General features: G+C 40.9%; 1 protein-coding gene across 3 annotated transcripts in view; it reads left to right on the top strand.

Moving 5' to 3' along the window:
* The window catches only part of tns1a (tensin 1a), a 122,955-nt gene that overhangs the window by 58,995 nt on the left and 41,009 nt on the right, over positions 1 to 22,951 (top strand). For all 3 annotated transcript variants that reach the window (XM_084426088.1, XM_084426087.1, XM_084426089.1), the window contains exons 4-6: positions 17,004 to 17,042; positions 18,968 to 19,014; positions 19,718 to 19,889. In XM_084426088.1, the coding sequence (XP_084282214.1) occupies positions 17,004 to 17,042; positions 18,968 to 19,014; positions 19,718 to 19,889 (258 nt within the window). The remainder of the gene's footprint in view (positions 1 to 17,003; positions 17,043 to 18,967; positions 19,015 to 19,717; positions 19,890 to 22,951) is intronic.

Raw genomic sequence — 22,951 nt, 5'->3', positions numbered from 1 at the left:
ACAGTCGTTGATAGCTTCCTTTTTCTGCTCCGTCCAGGTAGTGTAACCACTGTTCTTTCAACTTTGAACTTGCACACTATGCTTCCAACAGTGTCTCTAGGAACATTTAGTGCCTTCCCTATCTTTTTGTATCCTGTTCCTTGTTTGTAAAGGGCAATGATATCCTTCTATTAACTTTTTGGACTATTCTTTTCATTTCATTTCATTTTATTGTTTATTTTTACAGGGACAATGCACAATTAAAAGTAATTGCACCAGAATTAGCTAATAGCTAGTTTACATCTGCTGTCCCTGGGCAGGTAAACAAATAAAATAACATACATTACATATACACCACATAAAACATCACAATACATACAGGTCCAGGAATATAAAATTTAAAACCAGAATATAAAACAGATAATGTACAACACAGTCATTAGTGGTTGCAGATCTGTTGTGATAGGAGCCAGTACTTAAGCTTATTTTTAAAAATTGAGAAGCTATTGAGGCTTCGAATGTTTGTAGGTAAGGAATTCCACAACCCCACTACTCTAACTGAAAAAGCTTTTTGCCCAAAGGCTGTTTTTCTGTACTGCGGTACCAAATCTCCCCTGGCAGATGCTCTATACCTGCACTTCCATTATGGGTCACGCATCCCTGAAGAGGGGGTGGAGCAAGATTATGAATAATTTTGTACATCAGGCACACATCAGTATAAAATACAAAATTATTAAAACTTAAAAAATGTAACCTTTTCAAAATAGTACAATGATGATAGTCCCCAACACTTTCATGATTTGTTTATGAAGGGAGTACACAGGCTTAAGTGTAGTTGCATCTGCTTGTGACCAAGTTGTTATACAATACGACAAGTGAGGGAGAATCAGAGTATGTACTAAAAGAAGTGCAGCTGATTCAGAGAGCTGGTGCCTGATGTTTTTAAAATTATTCAAATTGAATTTAACATTATTTATAACCCTTTTTACTTGCTTTTTAAAAGACAGGTGTTGGTCTATTATTATTCCTAAATATTTAACATGTGTCACAAATTTGATTGCTTCACCATTAAATATGATATCTGGATTCACAGAGTTTTGTTTTCGTGCAGTGAAATACGTGCATACAGTTTTACTTACATTTAGAGACGAACAAGACTCATTCAACCAATTTGAGACTTTCACCATTGCAGATGACAGTTTGTTTGCAGCTAGTTCTTTAGTTCTTGCATGAGTAAAAAGCACAGTATCATCTGCATACATTATAACATTTACACCTGGACATACTTGAGGCAGATCATTAATATAAATACTAAATAAAATCGGTCCTAAAATTGACCCCTGAGGAACCCCCGTAGGACAGCTAGAAAATGAAGAGCATTTATCAGCCACTCTTGTGCATTGACTTCTATTACTGAGGTATGATTTCATCCACATCAAGGCAGCATCTGATAAATTAAAATTCTGAAGTTTTGACATTAAACAGTTATGATTCATTGTGTCAAATGCCTTTGCTAAGTCTAAAAACACAGCTCCAACAACACCACCTTTGTCAAGTTGACTTCTAATTTGTTCGAGAAAATAACAATTAGCAGTTTCAGTAGAATAATTTTTTCGAAACCCAAATTGCATTGGGTGTAGATTCACTTCACTTTCGTTTAAATAAGAAACTAATTGATCACAAACTACTGTTTCTGCAATTTTTGATGCTATTGGAAGGATACTTATGGGTCTATAATTTGATGGAAGAGTCCTATCACCTGCTTTAAAAATAGGTGTCACTACTGCTGCCTTCCAGCAATTTGGAAAATAGGAGTTTGTTATTGACAGATTTGTCAAGTGTGTTAGAGGTTTGCAAAGAATTGATTTATAAGTTTTAAAAAATCGTGCATCAGTATCATAAACATCTTTAGACCTAGATTCTGAGACATTTTCAATAGTGAAGACAGGCGTTTCATTGTTTATGGGTTCTAGTACTCCAGATCTAGCACCAAATTTCCTAGCCAGACACTGTACAGAGTTCAAGAAGAAGGAATTAAAAATTGTAGCTATTTTTTCTTTATCTTCTGTTAGTTTCGATTGGTCCTGTATAATCCAATTTTGAACTGATTTATTCTCCTTCTTTGTAATTTTATCAATATTTTTCCCAATTAATTTACTATTTCCTTTAGAATCCTCAATTAATTTAATAAAATAATTAGCTTTGGCCTGTCTTAATTCTTTTACTACTTTATTTCGCAAATTCTGGAATTTTCTCTTATCATGTGGTAATTTAGATTTAAGAGCAGCCTTTAATGCCAAGTCTCTCTGCTTCATTAGCTTCCAGAGCTGTTCATTTAACCATGGCAGATGTACTTTACTCGAGTAAGATATATTTTTACTAAATTAATTTTTAGTCGTATTAACTCTATCCATCATATAGATAACATCATTCCAGTCCAGGTGCTTTAATTTCTCCTCGAATTGGCCAATTAGAGATTTTGGTATAATATTAAAAAAGCTTTTGCCTTCTTGTCTGTATAAAAACCTTTTTTTTTGTCAACTTTCTTACAATTAAGGTCAGGTTGTTGTCTGACATACCTGTTACCAAATTAAATGATTTTGTAATTCTTTCAGGTTTATTAGTAAAAATTAAATCTATCTGAGTTTGTGTTGATTGAGTAATCCTAGGTGGGCCAAGGATCATTTGTGTAAGATTCAACTGATCTGATATACTTTTAAGTTGATATCTCTTAGCTTTTTCCGCCCAGTTTATATTAAAATCACCTAAAACAATTAATTCCTTTTTTGTACCAATTTCCTTTAGTACAGATTTCAATTTATCATAAAATGTCTTTGTATAATTTGGGGGTCTGTATAATCCAACCACAGTAAAAGACATTTGAGGAGATAAGACAATAGTAACAATAATACATTCTAAATCTTGCGTTGAATTAAGATGAACCTCCACACATTTAAAATGATTACGAACATACAGAAGGACTCCTCCTCTACCTGATTTTCTATCCTTCCTAAAAACATGATATCCCTGTACAGCAAAAGCAGTCTTTGGTGATAACTCAGTTAGCCATGATTCCGAGAGAAAAAGAAAGTCCAAATTCGAATCCATCAGCAGACCCTCAATTTGCTCTGTCTTTGATACAATACTTCTTATATTCAAATGTCCGCCGAGCAGGCCTTTGGGTTTTAGTCTTTTATCCCACACTGCTTTAAACGGGTTAACTGGTTGAAAAAGTTCAAACTTCCTTTTATTCGTCATTCTATTTAAATGTTCTTTACAGCCATTCAGGTTAAGAATAGTGTTTTGTGGAGTTGCAATCGGACTTACAGATCGATTGTCACTTCCTTGATGCAGTTCAGTGGCGTTTACAAGCTGAGGTGTAATGCTATCCGGCAAAAATGGCTTTCGTTCAACTTTGCAAACTGGTCCCGGGTTTGAATGAACGTCACCTGCCAGTAAGATCGTGATTAGCAAGTAGCTGGTTAGCTTGTAGTTTGGGCTTGAAGATTTCATCCTAGAGCGTGGCCGGACAGTAGTTGGTAAGTTAGCCGTTCCATTGCTCAGGATATTTTGATACAGCTTGATGACTCAGCTGAGCGAAGACAACAACGCTTCCCCGCGCAACACCGCCAGCTCGACCAAGCCAGCAGCAACGGAGCGAAAGCAGCAGGAGAGCTAAGATGTAAATAATCATTCCGCCTCGATACGCCATATTTCCAGTAAATTGCTTTAATCTGGTTCCAGTTCTCAGTTCTCAGTTTGATTTGCAACAAAACCCATTCTTATTGAAGTTAGTATTGTACTTATATTTGGTTTTGGCTGAGCAAACTCCAGCAGCACCTGCCGTACTCCGCGTCCGCTCCGCCATCTTCCTTCCGAACTAAATAGAACTAAAGTTCAGGCTGTCTGATGTGATGTGTTGATCTGCTGAATCATATTAATCCGCTGCAGTGAATAAGTCAACAACTGCTTCGACTGATTCAGTCAGTGAGAGATTCAGCCAAACTCAATTCAACTCAATTCTTTTGACTTAGCCATATTTCTAACATGAAGTCAATCGTAACACTCAACAAACCTAGCCAGTTCAGATATTTCATGTGTCATTGATTAGTTGCATCAGGTGTGCATGAGACAACACCTGTTTTGCAGATTTGTGCTGTTGTGGGGGATTCTATTCAGGGGGTGGAATCATTTTGAGACTGCAGAAGTCATTAAAAGTAACCACTTGAAACATTTGTTGTGTTGAGCTATTTCAGTTACTTTTGTTTGATTTGTTCATTGCAAACAGCTGAAAGTCTGTACATTTTGCCAATAAACCTGATTTGCAAATGGGGGTTGAAAAAATGTTTTCAAACATTTAAATGAAATATACTGAAACATTTTGCTCTGGTTGTTTTCAGACATTATTAATGTATGCATCAGTATCAGTGCAGTCAGCACAGGACCACATATTAAAACAGAGTGTTACATTAAAGTATTAATGGAAATTATGGAAATTAAATGAAGACAAATCAATAACAAAAACAGGCACAACAGTTTTGTTGACCAGACATTAATTACAATCTCGTCCCAGTTAAAGAGGACTAAGAAAATGAAAAACATATTCCCAAAAAAGTTCTTTGAATGCTGTTGAAGGAATGTAGACTATGCAGTGACATTTTCCATGCAGAGAGAGGATGCTAATGTGAATGTGCTCATGGATGATGACAGTTCGAGCTTGCATGATTCACAGTGTTACAACTGTACCGCATTTCTACATTACTTCTTGAAATCATTAAAATGTATTATGTAGATGTATTGTTCCTCTACACAACTCTCAGGATGACAACAGATAACTTTGTTATTTGTTGCCCCCCCCCCCCCACCCCCCACGTGGCCATAACCTGCCATTACATCTCCCCTTTTTATATGAAAGTTTAACTGTTTTAACAGAACCTATAATGAAATACATTCAACAGTCTGGCTACTTAGTTATTTCACTCACTTAATTTATAACTTTACGAATAAAGTTTGCAGACTTTATCTTAAAGTAACTGCAAGATTCAATATATCAGAACATGGCTTTTCTAATAAACATTTCACTTTTCAAACAGAAAATTATGACCCTTTTTTTTTTCTTATCCTCTGTGATGTGTATGCGTGTGTTTCATGTTTAAGGCGAGACACTACAGGTGAATAGGGTAAAATTTTTAACTAGCAGATATCACCATGAAACTTTCCCAGTTGATTACCTACATTAAGATGAGAAAAAAATGTATTACAAGTTTTCTGTAATTTAATGTTTAAATATGCAAATCAGGCAATATCTAATCAAATATGCACTAATTTGCATATATTTAAAAAAACGATATCTCAGTATTGGATAAAGCCAGGTTAAAAATTATTTTTTCATTGTGTTCACATATTAGATGGGAAAAAAATTACAGAGGGATTTATGGATATCTACTTTTGTTATCCTGTAAATCAGAAAATACTGTCAATAGCCTTAAAAAAAAAGATTTTCGCCATGTTTTTTGGAATAAAATGTTATATAAATCAGGCTAGGAATAATATATTTACAAATCCCTCTGTAAATGTCTTCATAATATAACTAGGTACAAGTCTGGAAAGTTTGGTGTATATAGGTGCTACTGAAGTGGAGATTTCGGACTTGGAGAATGAGAGAAAAGTCATTTTGAGAAAACGGGCTTTAAAGATTTTTCATCAGCCAATGAGATTGCGCATTCAGCCCTTTTACTTTCACGATTGGTTGCTGATAAAAAGGAAATGACCATATTTGGATCCGACAGGATTGTACACAACATAGAGAGCTTCCTAACGGTGCTTCTGATGACAGGCTGACGGCAGAGATCGCGGAGCAGCACGTTGATTAAGAACGCGAACTTTTGTTGAATTTATGAGAAATCTACAGACGCAAACAGACAAAGTGTAATAAAATAAAGACCTAAATGTGTATTTCGGACTTTTTTTCAACACAAGTCTGAAAGAAGACATGTTATTGAAGACAAATATCCCCAAATCTCAAAATTGACCAGTAAAAAAAAAAACAATGTTTTTGCCTGCCGTGTCTCGCCTTAAATGCCCAATCTCTCAGGAGCCTTAGACAGTCTCCCTGACCTAGTCATTGTCATGTCACCTGGAGGCACTGGAACTTTCCTGAGGTGGAAACGGTTGCGTCGTAGCCATTCTCCCTCCAGGGTCTCTACCTCGTATGAGCGTGGTGTAGGTGCCGGACTAACAACAGTCTCTCTTGTGCATGTGGGTTTGATCCACACGTGCTGTCCAGGCTGGAGAGGTGGTAAGGTTTGAGTACGGTGTCTCCGGTTGAATGTTCGTTGCTGTTTCAGTTTCAACACTGTGTCCTTTTCTCTGAACCTCTCAAGATCGGGCCACTGTGGTTGTAACTGCTCTGGTGACACGGGGACTGGTGTTCTGATTCTCCTCCCCATCAGTAGTTGTGCTGGGGAGCTGCCGTGCACCAATGGAGTGGCCCTGTAGACCAGGAGAGCTTTGTGGAAATCTCCCTCTTTCACTAAAAGAGACAGTTCTGACGGCCCCGTTCAGCCTCCCCATTGTTGCAGGGGTAACGGGGGCTCCTTGTCACATGGGCAAAGTCATAATCCCGTGCAAACTGAGCGAATTCATGACAGGAGAATTGCGGACCATTGTTTGTGAAAAGCACTTCTGGGCATCCATATCTGGCAAACAATCTTGCAATAGTCTGTTTTGCTGATGTGCTGCCAGGTAGGGACAAACTTCAATATAGCGAGAGAAGTAGTCTATCATGACTAAATCTAAGTTCCCATTCTGCCATTGGAAGAGATAAGCTGCAACCCTCTGCCATGGTCTGCTTGGGAGTTCTGTTGTGAGCAGAGGCTCGACTGGTGTTTGAGCTTCGCGTGTGCAAATCTCACATCTCTCGACCATTTGCTTTACAGCAGACGTGATGCCTGGCCACCAGACTGATTCTCTGACCCTTGTTTTGGCATTTGTTGATACCTTGATGTCCCTGGTGCAGTCTCTGCAGGATGTCAGGTTTCATGCACTCAGGGATTATAAGTCTCTCTCCTTTCATGAGCAGTCCTCTTCCTTCATGCAAAACTGACCTATTGGGCCAGTAGGGTAGCAGCTGCTCATGCACATGTGTCCCTGCCATCCATTTGCAATGTATCAGCTGAGACGTTTGCAGGTGTTATCTGAGGTTTGTGCACTCTTAATCTGTTCCAGCTTTGTCAGTGTGGCTGGCAGGCTTTCTACTACGCTGTCCAGGTAAGCTTTGCATTCTCTTTCCAGGTCTTGCTCCGCCTCTGTGGCTGCTGCTGGAAGAGGCGCTCTGGACATTGTGTCAGCTGTTATCAGATTTTTACCTGGGACATGGATGATGTCGAAGTTGAATCTGAGCAGCCTGAGTCTGAATCTGATAATCCTCGGCGAGAGGTCATCTAGTGCTCTGGACTTCAGGAGAATTATGAGTGGCTTGTGATCAGTTCTTATGGTAAAGTCCAGTCCACTCAAGTATCCTCGCAAGCGCTCACATGCCCAGGTCACAGCCAAAGCCTCCTTTTCTATCTGGGCATATCTTGATTCTGCTTTGTTCAGACTTCTAGAAATGAAGACGACAGGTCTCCACTCTCCGTCTGTCTGTTTTTGTGTCAGGACACCTCCAAGTCCATATGAAGAAGCATCCGCCGATACCATAGTTTCGTGATTTGGGCTATACTGGGCTAACACAGTCTCTGATCCCAATTCTTTTTTTGTCTCCAGGAACGCTTTCTGTTGGGGTGCTCCCCATGTCCAGCTGTTCTCTGTCTTCAGCAGGTCACGAATGGGCTTTGTCAGATCTGGCAGGCGTGGTGAAAATTTGCCTACAAAGTTCACCATGCCCATGAAACGGCGAACATCCGCCACATCCTTTGGCTCTGGCATCTCCAGGATTGCCTTTATTTTACCCGGGTCTGCTCTGATGCCCTGAGAATTTATGACATGACCCAGGAAACAGATCTCTGTCAGGGCAAACTGGCATTTCTCATTCAGAGTGAGCCCAGCCTCTCTGAATTTCTGTAGCACCCTGTGCAGCCTGTCGTCATGCTCCGCCCGGTCTCTTCCTATAACCAGGACATCATCAGCGTGACATAGGACTCCGTCAACGCCATCAATCAGCTGAGAGAAACCGATTATATGCCAAAAGGTAACCTTTTGAAGTAGTAGCGGCCCTCTGATGTGATGAACGTCGTCAACAGCATTGAGTCTTTGTGGAGTGGTACCTGCCAGAAGCCTGATGTCGCGTCGAGCTTTGTGAATACTCTGGCTCCTTCCAGCTTGGCCAGTGTCTCATCCCTGCCGGTAAGATGTGTCTCTCTCTGACGACGGTCTCGTTCAGATGGGTTAAGTCCACGCAAATGCAAATTTTCCCTGACGTTTTCACTATAGGGACCATACCCACACACCATTCAGTCGGTTCTTCAACACGGGCTATGACCCCCATCTTCTCCATCCGGTCTAGTTCCTCTTTGACTTTGGCCCAGAGAGGGATGGCCACACGTCGCGTGGCCGAGAGGGCATAGGGTGCCGTGTTGTCTCTCAGCTTAATTTTATACTCCCTCTTAAGGTTACCCAGCCCTTTAAATACGTCTGGGTAAGTTGAGCGGAAGTGTTTTTCTGCGTCGTCAATGCTATTGAGCTGAGGGATCATTTGTAGTCTGCGGATAGCTGGGAGCCCCAATAAGGGTGTGGTCAGGTCCTTCACAATGAACACCTCCTCCTCAATCTTTCTGTCCCCTCTCTGAATGACTGCATACACTTGCCCTTTTACATCCAGAGGTTGGTTGGCGGGCCCAGCAGGGGTCTGCCCGGCACTGAGTGCATATATATATATATATTAGCATTAGTTAAAAGCAGAAGGAACATCAGGTATATATATATCTGTCCTTTTAACATTGTAGAGAGAAATGACTCGAAGAAAATGATAAAGTGTTTATGAGGACACAGAAAATGTAACTACAACACTCAAATTTTAAGGACTAAAAACACATAGGATCAACCTAAAATGTATTCTCTACCGCAAGATAAAATGACCATGGATTGGAAACCATGAAGGTACACTTATTCTTTACCAGACTCAATGTGCTCAAATGAGCAGTGCCACCAGGAATATGCATCTTTTTCAGAGATCCTTGGAAAATAACAATTCAGAGATAAATATTTTAGGTGTTGGTAGAAGTATATTGTTTGTATTATGAACTTGTTCTTGTCTTGGTACTTGCATACATTTTGTTTTAAGTCAATGACAACAGTTTCAAGGTTTTTTTTTAAGTCTCATGCATTTTATTGTTATGTCTTTGATGTGAATGATCTGTGTTATTTACTGGTTTGATGTAGCTCTGTTTGTAGGACATCAGAGATCCAGATGCTATTCAGTTTAAAGAGAAACCATGTTATGTACTTACCTTCATGTCATTCTAAACCCATATGTCATTATTTTTCAAGTTCATTAGGTTACAGTGGAACACAAAAAGGGCATTTTAAAATAATTTTAACTGAGCTTTTCTACGATGACAGATCATAGTGACCATATCTGTCCAGCTCCAAAAGGACAAAAACACCAAAAAGTATTCAAGTTTTCCATACAACCCATGCACTATATTTAACCCTCTACCGCACGCATTATGATAGACCTATAGAAAAAAATATTTGACTCTTTTTCTTTTCTTAGAATGGCTTAACTTGAAGTGCTGTAAAAAAAAGATTTGGAAAAAAATATTGTTTTAAGGTACTTTATGATATGTTGCCATATGGCAACAACATACAATAGTGGACATTTTTTGGAATTTTTTTTTTACATTTAAATTAGATTTTTTTTCCATTCTACAAATGCCTTGGCAGTCCTTAACATATGTGTCATGATTCCTGTCTTGTGTTCCCCTTGTCTTGTGTGGACTTTTGTTATTTCCTGTTCTGTGCCATGTTTTGTAGCTGTTTCATGTTCCTGTCCTGAGTTCCGTTGTTTGCCCTGGATTACCTGTTTGTTTTATTAAAGTCGTGCTTGCATGTGGATTCTCTCTCCGCTTCGTCCTTGCCTATATGTTACAGATATGAAACAAAGTCTCAGATTTCAATTTACGTCCATTTTCTTACGAAATTCAAAACCATAAATACAGTTTTGGCGCTGTGGCGTGAGATCGCTTTGGCGCAGCTCAGCTCAAGAGATATTTCATATAACTTTATTATTAGAAAAACTAAATAAAAGTGTAATTTAAGAGTTTGTATGCAAATCAGTTCATTTTTACCTTCAATATTATAGTAGGCTAATGAAGCCTAGTAGGCTACAACTGACTCCTATAGTTTACAGTTAAGTTAAGAGATTTGTTTTCCTTGAGAAAATTTGCCATGTAATGTACCTGATATCCAGAATAATCAATACTGAATCGAATCGGAATCGAAATCGAATCGAATTGCAAGCTTGTGAATCGAAATCGAATCAAATTGTGAAATTTGTGTCAATACCCAGCCCTATTATTAACGTTAGATCCATCAGCATGAAGACAAGTTCCACTCTCATTTACTGCGTCATCAATCTAAGCCTTTGTTATTGTAAGAGGTTAGTGAACCCTAGTGGCGAAAAAAAATTACAAACTGTAGCTTTAAATCATCTTTTTTGTAGATGGCATTTTCAAATTTATCCACTTGGCAGAATGTCTTCAAAAAATACTCAGTTGTCACAGGACAAAAATACTGTCTCAGTGTGGATGAAACAGTCTACCACTCTTAACTGCAGTATGTTACTTTTTTTAGTAACTAGAAAACAAATTCCTTGTCAAATTAGAATATGTTAAGTTTTACCCACAATTATATATCATCTTAGACAGCATTTTCTAAGGATATGTCCAGATGTGCATTTCATCTCGACTTTATTATTAAAATAAAACTCCATTATCCCCAAAAAAATTCTGTGTCATTTCAACAATCTGGAAAAAAGGTGGACAAAAGAACAGTCTGAATTAACTAAAGTGTAAAATGATGCATGGCCATAAACATTTGCAATAACATAGGTGTCACGTGTCAGTGTATGTTTGGACTTTCAGTTTGTGTTTTGATTTGTTCCTGTTTTCCTTTGTTCTTTTTCCACCACTCCTTCGTTTCCATGGTTACTGTCATTATCAGTTCAGTTGTATCACTTATTTAGTCATCATCGCCATCTGTATCACCTGTGTTCTGTTAATCAGTGTAATCTGTGTTTGTATTTAACACGTCTGTTCTGTCAGTCTTTGTCTGATCTCCGTTATATTTAGTGTGTGTTGCTACCTGTTCTGCTGTCCTGTGTTTAATTACATTAAACCTTTGTTTTTGGAACTATATCCTCATCTCCGGCTGCCTTCCTGCAACCACCCGTGACAGAAGATCGGACCAGCCCATATGGACGACAGGGCTATATTTGTCGCCATTGCTCAAGAGAGCACAGAATTTTTCTCCTTTGTGGTGAACTTTGTTCGTTGAGCCGTCACTAGCCCCCTCAACGATGAAACCCTAATGCTGCTCTTCTGGATCGGGGGCCAATTTCCACCAGGCCACCGACCTCCCAAACACTGATGGCCTGAACTGGAGGGAAGCCATCAGCAGGTGTTTGATGTGCGTTGCGTCCCGATCCAGAGAACAACCACCATCACCAGCAGCCGCCGAGACCACCCTTATAGAGCTTCTTCACGTCATGCCTGTCGAGCACTCAGCAAAGATTTCTGTTCCTGTTCCCAGAGCCTGTATCTGTCCCAGAGCCTGTATCTGTCCCAGAGCCTGTATCTGTCCCTGAGCCTGTATCTGTTCCTGAGCCTGAATCTGAGCCTGAGTCTGTTCCAGAACCTGAGCCTGAGATGGTTCCTGAGCCTGTTCCTGAAGTCCCACCCAGCCTCCCTCTCCCACCCTTATTCCACCATCAGGGATGTGGGGTCGCCGTGGGTCTGCCAGTCTCCAACTCCATCATGGTCTGTGGATCCCTGGTCTCCGCCTCCGGCCTCAGGACTCCACCTCGGCCCGTCAGTCCATTAGCTCTACCTTGGCTCCCACCTCCCTCATCTCCACCGTGGTCCATCAGTCCACCAGCTACGCCGGGCTCCCTCGTCCCTCCAGCTCCACCTTGGTCATTCGTCGGCCTGCCCTCGCCTCGGGACTACACTCCTCTGGCTTTGCCTCGTCCCTTTGTCCCTCTGGCTCCGTTGGGCTCCTCACTCCCTCCAGCTCCACCTTGGTCCTCAGTCGCTCCGGCTCCAACGCGGCCTTCTGGATCCCCGCCTGCGTCTCGCTAACCAGAGCCATCGGCATCGCCATGTCCCTCGGGATCCTCAGCATCGCCTTGGCTTGTCGGCTCTCCGGCTTCATCCGGGTGTCCTCTTCCACCTGCTCCACCTCCGTCAGTCAGCCCCCTGGAGTTGCCTGCCCTGCCTCCGCCCTGGCCTCCTGCACAGCCTGCTCCGTCCTGGCCTCCTGCATCGTCTGCTCCGCCCTGGTCCCTCCTGCCTTCTGTCTGCCCTTCACCTGCTCTTCGTCCTCCTCCTGAGCCCTCCCTCCCTCCGTTCCTCCGTTCCTCCCTCCCTCCGCAGTTGGTCTATCTACGGCACAAGGTCGCGCCTTCCAGGAGGGGGAGGTACTGTCACATGTCAGTGTATGTTTGGACTTTCAGTTTGTGTTTTGATTTGTTCCTGTTTTCCTTTGTTATTTTCCCGCCACTCCTTCGTTTCCATGGTTACTGTCATTCAGTTAAGTTGTATCACCTGTTTAGTCATCATCGTCATCTGTATCACCTGTGTTCTGTTAATCAGTGTAATCTGTGTTTGTATTTATGTTCGGTCAGTCTTCGTCTGATCTCCATTATATTTAGTGTGTGTTGCTACCTGTTCTGCTGTCCTGTGTTTAATTACCTTAAACCTTCGTTTTTGGAAATATATCCTCGTCTCCATCTGCCTTCCTGCAACCACCCGTGACAATAGGGGCATTATTGAACCCCATAATCAGTTTACGTGTTCACGTACTGTACATTAAAGAGAAAACTGTCATTTGCAGTTAAACAAACAAACAGAACAGAGTTAGAATTGTAGCACTTCCTGTTCCATCATCCCAAAGTCAATGGGTTTTGGTTAAATGTCTGAAATAAGGTCTGTGTGTAATGTTCAGGCAGGGAAGAGGTGAGGATGTAATTCCAACTTTTTAGTCACACAAAACATAATTCAAGTAGAAAACCACAATAACTTTACATACACACATAAGACGCATTTCCACTGAAATTACCTGGAACAATTTGTCCTAGGAACTTTTTTTCCCCCCAGACTATGGGATGAATATAGTATCAAAATGATTAACACGTGCAAGCACAATTATCCATGAACCTGATAAATGTTGCAGATATGTTTTACTATCCACAACTAAATGCCTTTCAACTTGCGTGTGCAAAATTCAAAATTAAATGCATGTGTAGCAATTTGTACAAATAGACATTTTTGTGAATACAAATTATTTCTTTTGTATTAGTGTATCATAATTTGCGCATGCAACAAAGAAGATGTGCATGTGTGGATCAGGTGACACGCGTGCATTCATTGACGTCTTTTTTGAGTCAGTCTCATTTGATTCATTTGGATTTTGAGACTTTCATTTCACGGTTTCATTTCGCTAATTATTAATGTGTGCACAACAACCCATCTATTTGACAAATTCACAAATGTGCGTCACTACATTTAAACTAATACAATACAACTTGTGTGTGCAAAATCCAGAATCATATGAATGTGCAGCATTTTGGACAAATAGAGACATAGTTGTTAATACAAAACCTCGATTTTGTATTAATGTAGGTCAGGATTTGTGCAAATAGAGACATAGTTGTTAATACAAAACCTCGATTTTGTATTAATGTAGGTCAGGATTTGTGCATGCAACAAGATGTGCATTTGTGGATCAGGTGACGCGTGCATCATTGACTCATTTCTGTGTTGATCCTATTTGATTCATTTGGATTTTGAGACTTTCATTTCGCCCGTTTAGTCTTGCATGATCCACACACAGCTGTCTGAGAAAACCTGCTACCACTAGATGGCAGTAGCTGCTAAAACAGACGTTCTTCCCTATTTAATGTGGATTAAGCAAGTAATATTGAAGCACCAACTTTAGTACACAATATAGGCCTACCTTATAAATAAAGCATACTTTGTAGAAGCAAACAGATTAAATCAGATTGTGAACAACACCCATAGAAAACCATTATAAAACACTTAACGTGCAATAGTGCGTTGCATGTTCAATAAGGTGTATAGGCTACTGAGTTTTAATATCACCGTCTTACTGCATTAACGTTAAGCTTTTTCTTTATAATATTCTCTATGGGAAGAAAACTATACACCGACAATAGTACAGTAGGCTACACAACTATTTTCAGTTTCAGTCAACTAAACCAACAAAATGAAAGTCTCAAAATCCAAATGAATCAAATCGGATCGACCCAGAAACGAGTCACCTGATCCACAAATGCGCATCTTACTTGTTGCATGCACAGATTCTGACCTACATTAATACAAAACCGAGGTTTTGTATTAACAACTATGTTTCTATTTGTACAAAATGCTGCACATTCACGTGATTCTGGATTTTGCACACACAAGTTGTAGCCTATTAGTTTAATGTAGTGATGCACATTTGTCAATTTGTCAAATAGATGGGTAGTTGTGCGCGCATTAATAATTAGCACCAGGCCTATTCATTTGTAGTTGTTTGTGTGTGGGTTGTGAAATGCTTTATGATAGTCTCAAAATCCAAATGAATCAAATTAGATTGACTCACAAACAATCATGAATGCACACATGCACATTTTCTTTGTTGCATGCGCAAATTATGATACACTAATACAAAAGAAAACATTTGTATTCACAAAAATGTCTCTATTTGTACAAATTGCTACACATTCATTTAATTTTGAGTTTGCACACACAAGTTGAAAGGCATTTGGTTGTGGATAGTAAAACATATCTGCAACATTTATCAAGTTCATGGATAATTGTGCTTGCACGTGTTAATCATTTTGATACTATATTCATCACATATTGGACTGGTCGCTACTTTACAGATCCCGCTGGATTTCATCCTCTGAATTTAAGTTTAAAAAAGTCTAAACCTCGTTGTCGGTCCATGAATTGAGGCTTTCACAGCCACGTGTTTAAAATCACACTCTTGACTGAAAGTGTTGTCAGAAGTTTAGTAATGGTGATGCGACCGTCGTGTAGTCTGTTTATAGCCTATGTTAGCTTTTCACTTCTGCTGATTGTATTTATTCTTCAAAAATTTTAAAAGTTGTGTGAGGATATTTAATGATGTACAAAATGTGTAAGATCATAAACTTTTGTTGGTCACAGAGATCCTATTAGGATTTTGCAGAGGGAACCAGGGTGATGCTATTTTATGATAGAATTTTATAATATAGAAATATTGGATTACTCTTTCATTAAATTATGCTTTTGTTAAAGCAGCAGTATTTTAAAAGCTATTTTATGAAAGAGTGTGATTACGTAATTACCTTTTGCTAATTACAAGAAGTGAGAGTTGTATCACTTAAAGGGTTAGTTGAAAATTCAGTCAGTAATTACTCACCCTCATGTTGTTCCAAACCTGTAAGACTTTTGTTTATCTTCAGAACACAAATTAAGATATTTTTGATTAAATCTAAGAGCTGGATCACTCCTCTATAGGCTTCTATGGGATCGAAACTTGCCGGCCCAGAAAGTTAGAAAAGACAATGTTTAAAATAGTCCAAGTGACTACAGTGGCTCAACCATAAGTTTATCAAGTGACGAGAATACTTTTTGTGCGCAAAACCGAGAATACTTTTTGTCTGTGTGGGCCTCTGAGTGAGTTCATGTAGTGTAACAGCACAGCGCTTCTGTGTTGTACGTCAGCATGTAGGCTCACTGTTGGCCGATGCTGGTCATGTGTGTGATGCGTACAACACAGAAGCGCTGCGCTGTGAACTCACTCAGAGGCCCACACAGAGGAAAATGAATAGTTGAATAAAGTCGTTATTTTTGTTTGTTTTTTTGCGCACAAAAAGTATTCTCGTCGCTTGATAAACTTTTATGGTTGAGCCACTGTAGTCACTAAAATGGACTAATGGACTATTTTAAACATTGTCTTTTCTAACTTGCCTAACTGCGCCGGCAAGTTTCGATCCCATAGAAGCCTATGGAGGAGTGATCCAGCTCTCAGATTTAAACAAAAATATCTTAATTTGTGTTCCAGTCAGAGATGAACAAAACATGAGGGTGAGTGGAGGAACAACATGAGGGTGAGTAATTACTAACAGAATTTTCATTTTTGGGTGAACTAACCCTTTAACACACTTTTTCCCTGTGCCACTTCACTACTACCACCTATTCTTGTCTACATTCAAAGCAAAGCTTTTGTGATCTCAGATGGGCCTACTGTTTTGCACTGTTTTTGATTCATTTAGTCACTGGTATGAATCAAAATTGCTCACCCATATGTCACTTTAAGCAAGAATAAATATTTAAAAGTATGTGAACCCTTTGGATTTACCTGGATTCCTGCCTGAAGTTGTCATCAAATTTGACTTGATCTATACTGTGCTTTTCAAACCTGTCCCAGACCACTGCATTTTGTATGTCTCCCTAATCTATCACACCTGGTTTAATTCATCGGCTTTTTATAGAGACTGCAGACATCTAAAATGTGTAGAAATATGATAAACAAATGATATATAATTCAAAGTGGGTAAAAATTATTTATTTATTCAAGATGTGTACAACACATTTTATCTGCAGCAAATTGTAAAGTTTAAAAGTTAACAAATTTAGATTTCAGTATCCAGTACAGTATTCTACACATGAGAACCTGATATTGACAATATGGTGAGGGAACAAATCCCCAAAAAATTCTGCTTAAAATACTGTACTGATACATTTAAAAATATAGCTGATGTTTTCAGTCACAGTTGTCTCTTTTCTACCTCTATCTCATTCTCTTTTTATCTGTAGGTAGCCACAGCCTGTGAATCTACAACTAACAACAGTCAGGTCAGCTCTTTTGTATTACTTATTTGCATTTTTTTTTTTTTTTTTTGCTCAATATTCCTCCTTCCATTCAGCACAGGATGAATTTGAGTTATTCGTGAAACAACACATCTTGTACAATTACTTTATTACTACAGATTGGGTTGCTTTAGTTTTAGAGCTAGTAATACTAATAATTGTGTTTGATCTTATTCTGCCAGTTGTCTTAAACACTAAGGTCTCCATCACAATTTCAATTAAAATTACAATGAAATCGGCAATCTTTTTTCTTTTCTTTTTTTTGTCTTGGTGCGACGCAAGTAATTAAGAACTAACTCTGATGCAGGCATTTCCATGTTTGTCACATCTTTTATTCAAATGACACCAAATATTGCATGGTGATGATAAAAATGCATACAGGTCAATTTGACCTTTTTTTCTCAACCTATATCCAAGAAACATGTAAATTACATTGCTGAGATATCAATGGAAGTCCGTTCAAAAGATCTCAAAGTAGTTGAAAAACTGATGAAATTTGGCATGTGTTCTCTGGATGTGCTGTTGTCCATGTGTATCACAAATTTGAACAATGTGGCAATAGCCAATATGGACCACACCTAAAAACCATATCTGCTTAAACATTCATATTTATTATACTTTGAAAATATATGTGCAATTATACTTTATATCGCCAAAAGTATTGGGACACCCTTCCAAATCATTGAATTCAGGTATTCCAAATCACTTCCATGGCCATGGCATGCAGACTGCGTCTACAAACATTTGTGAAAGAATGGGTTGCTCTCAGGAGCTCAGTGAATTCAAGCATGGTACCGTGATAGGTTACCATTCGTGAAATTTCCTCACTACTAAATATTCCATAGTCAACTGTTAGTGGTATTATAACAAAGTGGAAGCAATTGGGAACAACAACAACTCAGCCACGAAGTGGTAGGCCACGTAAAATCACAGAGTGGGGTCAGCGCATGCTGAGGCGCACAGTGCGCAGAAGTCGCCAACTTTCTGCAGATTCAATAGCTACAGACCTCCAATCTTCGTGTGGGCTTCAGATTAGCTCAAGAACAGTGTGTAGAGAGCTTCATGGAAAGGGTTTCCATGGCCGAGCAGCTGCATCCAAGCCTTACATCACCAAGTGCAATGCAAAGTGTCGGATGCAGTGGTGTAAAGCACGCCGCCACTGGACTCTAGACCAGTGGAGATATATTCTCTGGAGTGACGAATCACGCTTCTCTGTCTGGCAATCTGATGGACGAGTCTGGGTTTGGCGGTTGCCAGGAGAACGGTACTTGGCTGACTGCATTGTGCCAAGTGTAATGTTTGGTGGAGGGGGGATTATGGTGCGGGGTTGTTTTTCAGGGGTTGGGCTTGGCCCCTTAGTTCCAGTGAAAGGAACTCTTAATGCTTCAGTATGCCAAGACATTTTGGACAATTTCATGCTCCTAACTTTATGGGAACAGTTTGTGGACCGCGCACCAGTGCACAAAGCAAGGTCCATAAAGATATGGATGAGCGAGTTTGATGTGGAGGAACTTGACTGGCCTGCACAGAATCCTGACCTCAACCCGATAGAACACCTTTGGGATGAATTAGAGCGGAGACTGCGAGCCATGCCTTCTCGTCCAACAGCAGTGCCTGACCTCACAATTGCGCTTCTAGAAGAATGGTCAAAAATTCCCATAAACACACTCCTAAACCTTGTGGAAAGCCTTTCCAGAAGAGTTGAAGCTGTTATAGCTGCAAAGGGTGGGCCAATTTCATATTAAACCCTACGTATTAAGAATGGGATATCATTAAAGTTCATGTGCATGTAAAGGCAGATGTCCCAAAACTTTTGGCAATATAGTGTATTTGTGGAAATATGTGCAATTATATTTGTGGAAATATATGTGGATTGTGTGTGTGTTTTTTCTGTCATCATGTATAACCAGGGATCCACAAAGTCTCCCAATATGGACTCAAAACGAAGACCATCCAGGTATGCATGCTAATTTACACTGACATCATATCCTGGAGTTTTGTCATTTGTGCTAGCCATTGATCTGCGGTGATCAAGTTCAATATTTAAATTGATTTGGTTAATGTAAATTTAATTGAATAATTTGCGATTTCGGCTGACAATTTAGCTACAATTGCAAATACTTCAGATGACGCCAACTTTGGATCGACATACAAAATCTATCAAATATTATCCTTACATTGTATATTATCTTTGTAGTGTAATCATTACGAGCACAGTTTGTAATTGCTATGCTACCTAACACGTTCACTGTGTCTGCTTAACTGAATATATGACATTAACTAAGCACATGCCATATTATGTTATAGTTGTGTATTACTGCCATATGGACGTTATTTTGACACATTATTTACTTTGTAAATTGTAACACTGAAACAAGCATTTTTTTGTAAAGCTGCTTTGAAACAATATGTATTGTGAAAGGTGATATATGGTCTGTGTGCTTATTCAATATGTCTGGTATACTCTATCATCTCCCCTATGGCTGGTTTATCATATTTTTTTGTTTTATATCGTATATCTTTGTGTCTTAGATCAATAAACAGCAAGATGTTTCTACACAAAAAAAAAAAAAAAAAAAACATGCCCAATTACACTATATAAAGCAGGTTTACTGCATCTTTTATTTAGTGTCTAGCATTTGTTATTTCTCTTCCCTAAGGAGCCTGAGTCTGATGCAAACAATGGAAGAAATTAATGAGGTGGACCTTGTCTACATCACAGAACGCATCATTGCTCTGTCCTTTCCTGGTGGAACAGAGGAGCATAAATACAGTGTACACCTGAGGGATGTGACCAGCATGCTCCGTTCTAAACACCAGCAGCACTATCTAGTAAGAATCCTCCAAACCTTGGAGCAATTGACAGTCCCAAAATAAAGAGAAAAGAAGTTCTAGAAAAGTTCTAGTACATTATTTTTGGTGAATTGGAGTTTAGTGTTCCCTTTAAAGGGAACTCGAGCTGCGTCGAGACGCTGTGGGAACGCCCCTGTATGATTGCGTTGTGAAGCACGTGTATAATCAGTCCAATGGTGTGACGAGACGTCATAGGCGGGTGACATCATAGACCAGCAAACTATAAAGCACACTTGAAAACAAACTCCTTCTTCGAGGAGGAGGGTGCGGGTCCCGCTGCTGCCGAGGCACAGTGGTGACACACATCTTGGGACTCGCAAATGGATCTGACAGCGGGGTTTGAGACAGGCCCAGCCCTACCTCAGCCTTCACCTGCCAGATCTAGATCCTTATCTCAGGGAGAAGCACGTGCTGCGGTTTCTTCTCCCCGAGCTGAGGCACCAATGCTGCGATTATCCAGTTCTGAGGAACTGGATGTCATCAGCATTGATGCAGGGGATTTTGAGGATTCGCCATCTCATACCCCTGCTGATGAGGAGCTTTTGGAGGTTGTGACTCGCACTGTTGCCAAATTAAATATAGATTTTGCAAGCATACCAGGTTGATCTGCTTTAGGGACATGGATGATTGTGAGGAAGTCAGATCTGTCTCTCCGGGCCACCAAGGAGGCGGCCAAATCAGTAGGACAGTCTATGGCAGCCCTGGTGGCCACAAAATGACATTTATGACTGAATTTGTCTGATATGAAAGATAGCGACAGATCTTTTCTTCTGGACGCTCCGCTTTCGCCTTCGGGTCGCAGGGTAGCAGTCGCAGTCGAAGCCGGTTAGAGGCAGGCAAGATCTGAGGACTGTCATCATCTCTAAGAAGGCTTCGACAAAGAAGAAGTCCTGACGCCGAGGCTATTAGACTTCTGAGGGTGGTCCCCTCCAGGGGAGAGACGGGTATGTGTTGAATTACATCGACGATTGGTTGATTTTAGCTCGGTCCGAGCAGATGACGGTTCGGCATCGAGATGTCGTTCTGTCCCACATAAAGATGCTGGGGTTGAGGCTCAACGCCAAGAAGAGTGTGCTCCTCCCGTCTCAGAGGACCACTTTTCTAGGTGTGGTATGGAATTCGACAACGATGCGGACACAGTTGTCACCTGCACGTATTACTTCGATTCTCTCAGCCGTAAATAGGGGTAAAACTAGGCCAGTCACTTACTGTGAAACAGTTTCAGAGACTGTTGGGTCTCTTGGCAGCTTCGTCCAACGTAATAACTTTTGGCCTCCTGTATATGAGACTCCTGCAGCAGTGGCTCAGGACCAAGGGGTTTTCTCCAAGGGGAAATACGTTTTGCAAGATCAAGGTTACACGGCGATGCCTACGTGCCTTAATCATGTGGAAGAAACCTTGGTCCCTCGCCCAAGGCCCAGTGCTGGGGGCTTCTTGTCGTCGCGTAATGCTATCGACGGATGCTTCCCTCACAGGTTGGGGGCCGATCATGAGTGGTCGCTCGGCGAAAGGTCCATGGCAGGACCATCTACTTTCTTGGCACATAAATCGGCTAGAAATGATGGCGGTGTTTCGAGCTCTCAAGTACTTCCTGCCAGACCTGAGAGGTCACCATGTGCTTGTCCACACGGACAACAGGGGGGTCTGAGGTCACGTCACTTATGCAAACTGGCTCATCAGATCCTCCTATGGGCCCAAGGGAAATGACTGTCTCTAAGGGCAGTATATATTCCGGGGCCGAGGTGGTGAAGCTCCTTTGGGAGAAATTTGGTCAAGCTCAAGTTTTCGCATCTTCAGAGACAACTCATTGTCCCATGTGGTTCTCTCTCACACATCCAGCTCCTCAGGGGGTATGGCCGAGGTGTGGCCTCACACAGGTGAGGCTACACCTGTACACTTTTCCTCCGATATCTATGCTTCTGGGAGTTCTGGAGAGGGTTCGCCGGGAAGGGACCCGTCTGTTACTAGGAGCCCCGTACTGGCCGGCCCGAGTTTGGTTCTCGGACCTGGTGTCCCTTCTAGACGGCTCTCTGCTGGAGATTCCGAGCAGGAGGGACCTGCTGTCCCAAGCAGAGGGCACGATTTATCACCCTCGCCCGGAGTTGTGGAAACTGTGGGCTTGGCCCCTGAGGAGGCCCAGCTCATAGAATCAGGTCTCTCGACCGAGGTTGTGGAGACCAAACTCCAATCCAGAGTTCCCTCCACAAGAAGACTGTATGCACTGAAATGGAAACTGTTCTCTGCTTGTTGCGGAGAACGCCAACTGAATCCTGTTAACTGCCCTGTTGGTACAGTACTCGATTATCTGCAAGAACGTTTCTCTGCGGGGTTATCTCCTTCCACCTTGAAGGTGTATGTGGCGGCTATATCTGCTTACCATTCTCCTCTGGGTGGTGCATCATTGGGGAGATATCCTCTCATTACTCGTTTTCTTCGTGGCACCCTGAGGCTGAGGCCTGCACTGCGCACTAGAGCACCGGCTTGGGATTTGGCCGTTGTTTTGGAAGGCCTGGCTTTGGCTCCCTTCGAGCCAATTGAAGAGGTTTCAGAAAAGTTCCTTACACTAAAAACTTTATTTCTCCTTGCTATTTCTTCTATTAAGAGAATTGAAGATTTGCAAGCCTCGTCGGTTGCTCCTACATGCCTAGAATTTGCACCTGGTATGGTGAAAGCCTTTCTTCACCCTAGGCCGGGTTATATTCCTAAGGTCCCTACTAATGTTGCAGGCCCAATAGTGCTGCAGGCCTTCTGTCCTCCACCTTTAATACAACAGATCAGGAAAAACTTAATCTGATGTGCCCTGTGCAAGCTTTTGATGCTTACGTACACAGAGCTGCCGTGGCGTAAATCGAATCAACTGTTCGTCTGTTTCGGGTCACCAAGAAAAGGTTACCCTGCATCCAAGCAGAGGATAAGTGAGTGGGTAGTCGAGGCTATCTCACTTGCTTATGAAGCGGCTGGTCAGGCTTAACCTTTGGCTCTCCGGGCCCATTCTACCAGGAGTATGGATGCCTCAAAGGCTTTATTATCAGGGGTTTCCC

Source organism: Rutilus rutilus, assembly GCF_951802725.1.
Source record: "Rutilus rutilus genome assembly, chromosome: 12".
NCBI classification, from domain to species: Eukaryota; Metazoa; Chordata; class Actinopteri; order Cypriniformes; family Leuciscidae; genus Rutilus; species Rutilus rutilus.
The sequence above is the reverse complement of the archived record's forward strand: the minus strand, read 5'-3'. Positions and strand labels throughout refer to the sequence as shown.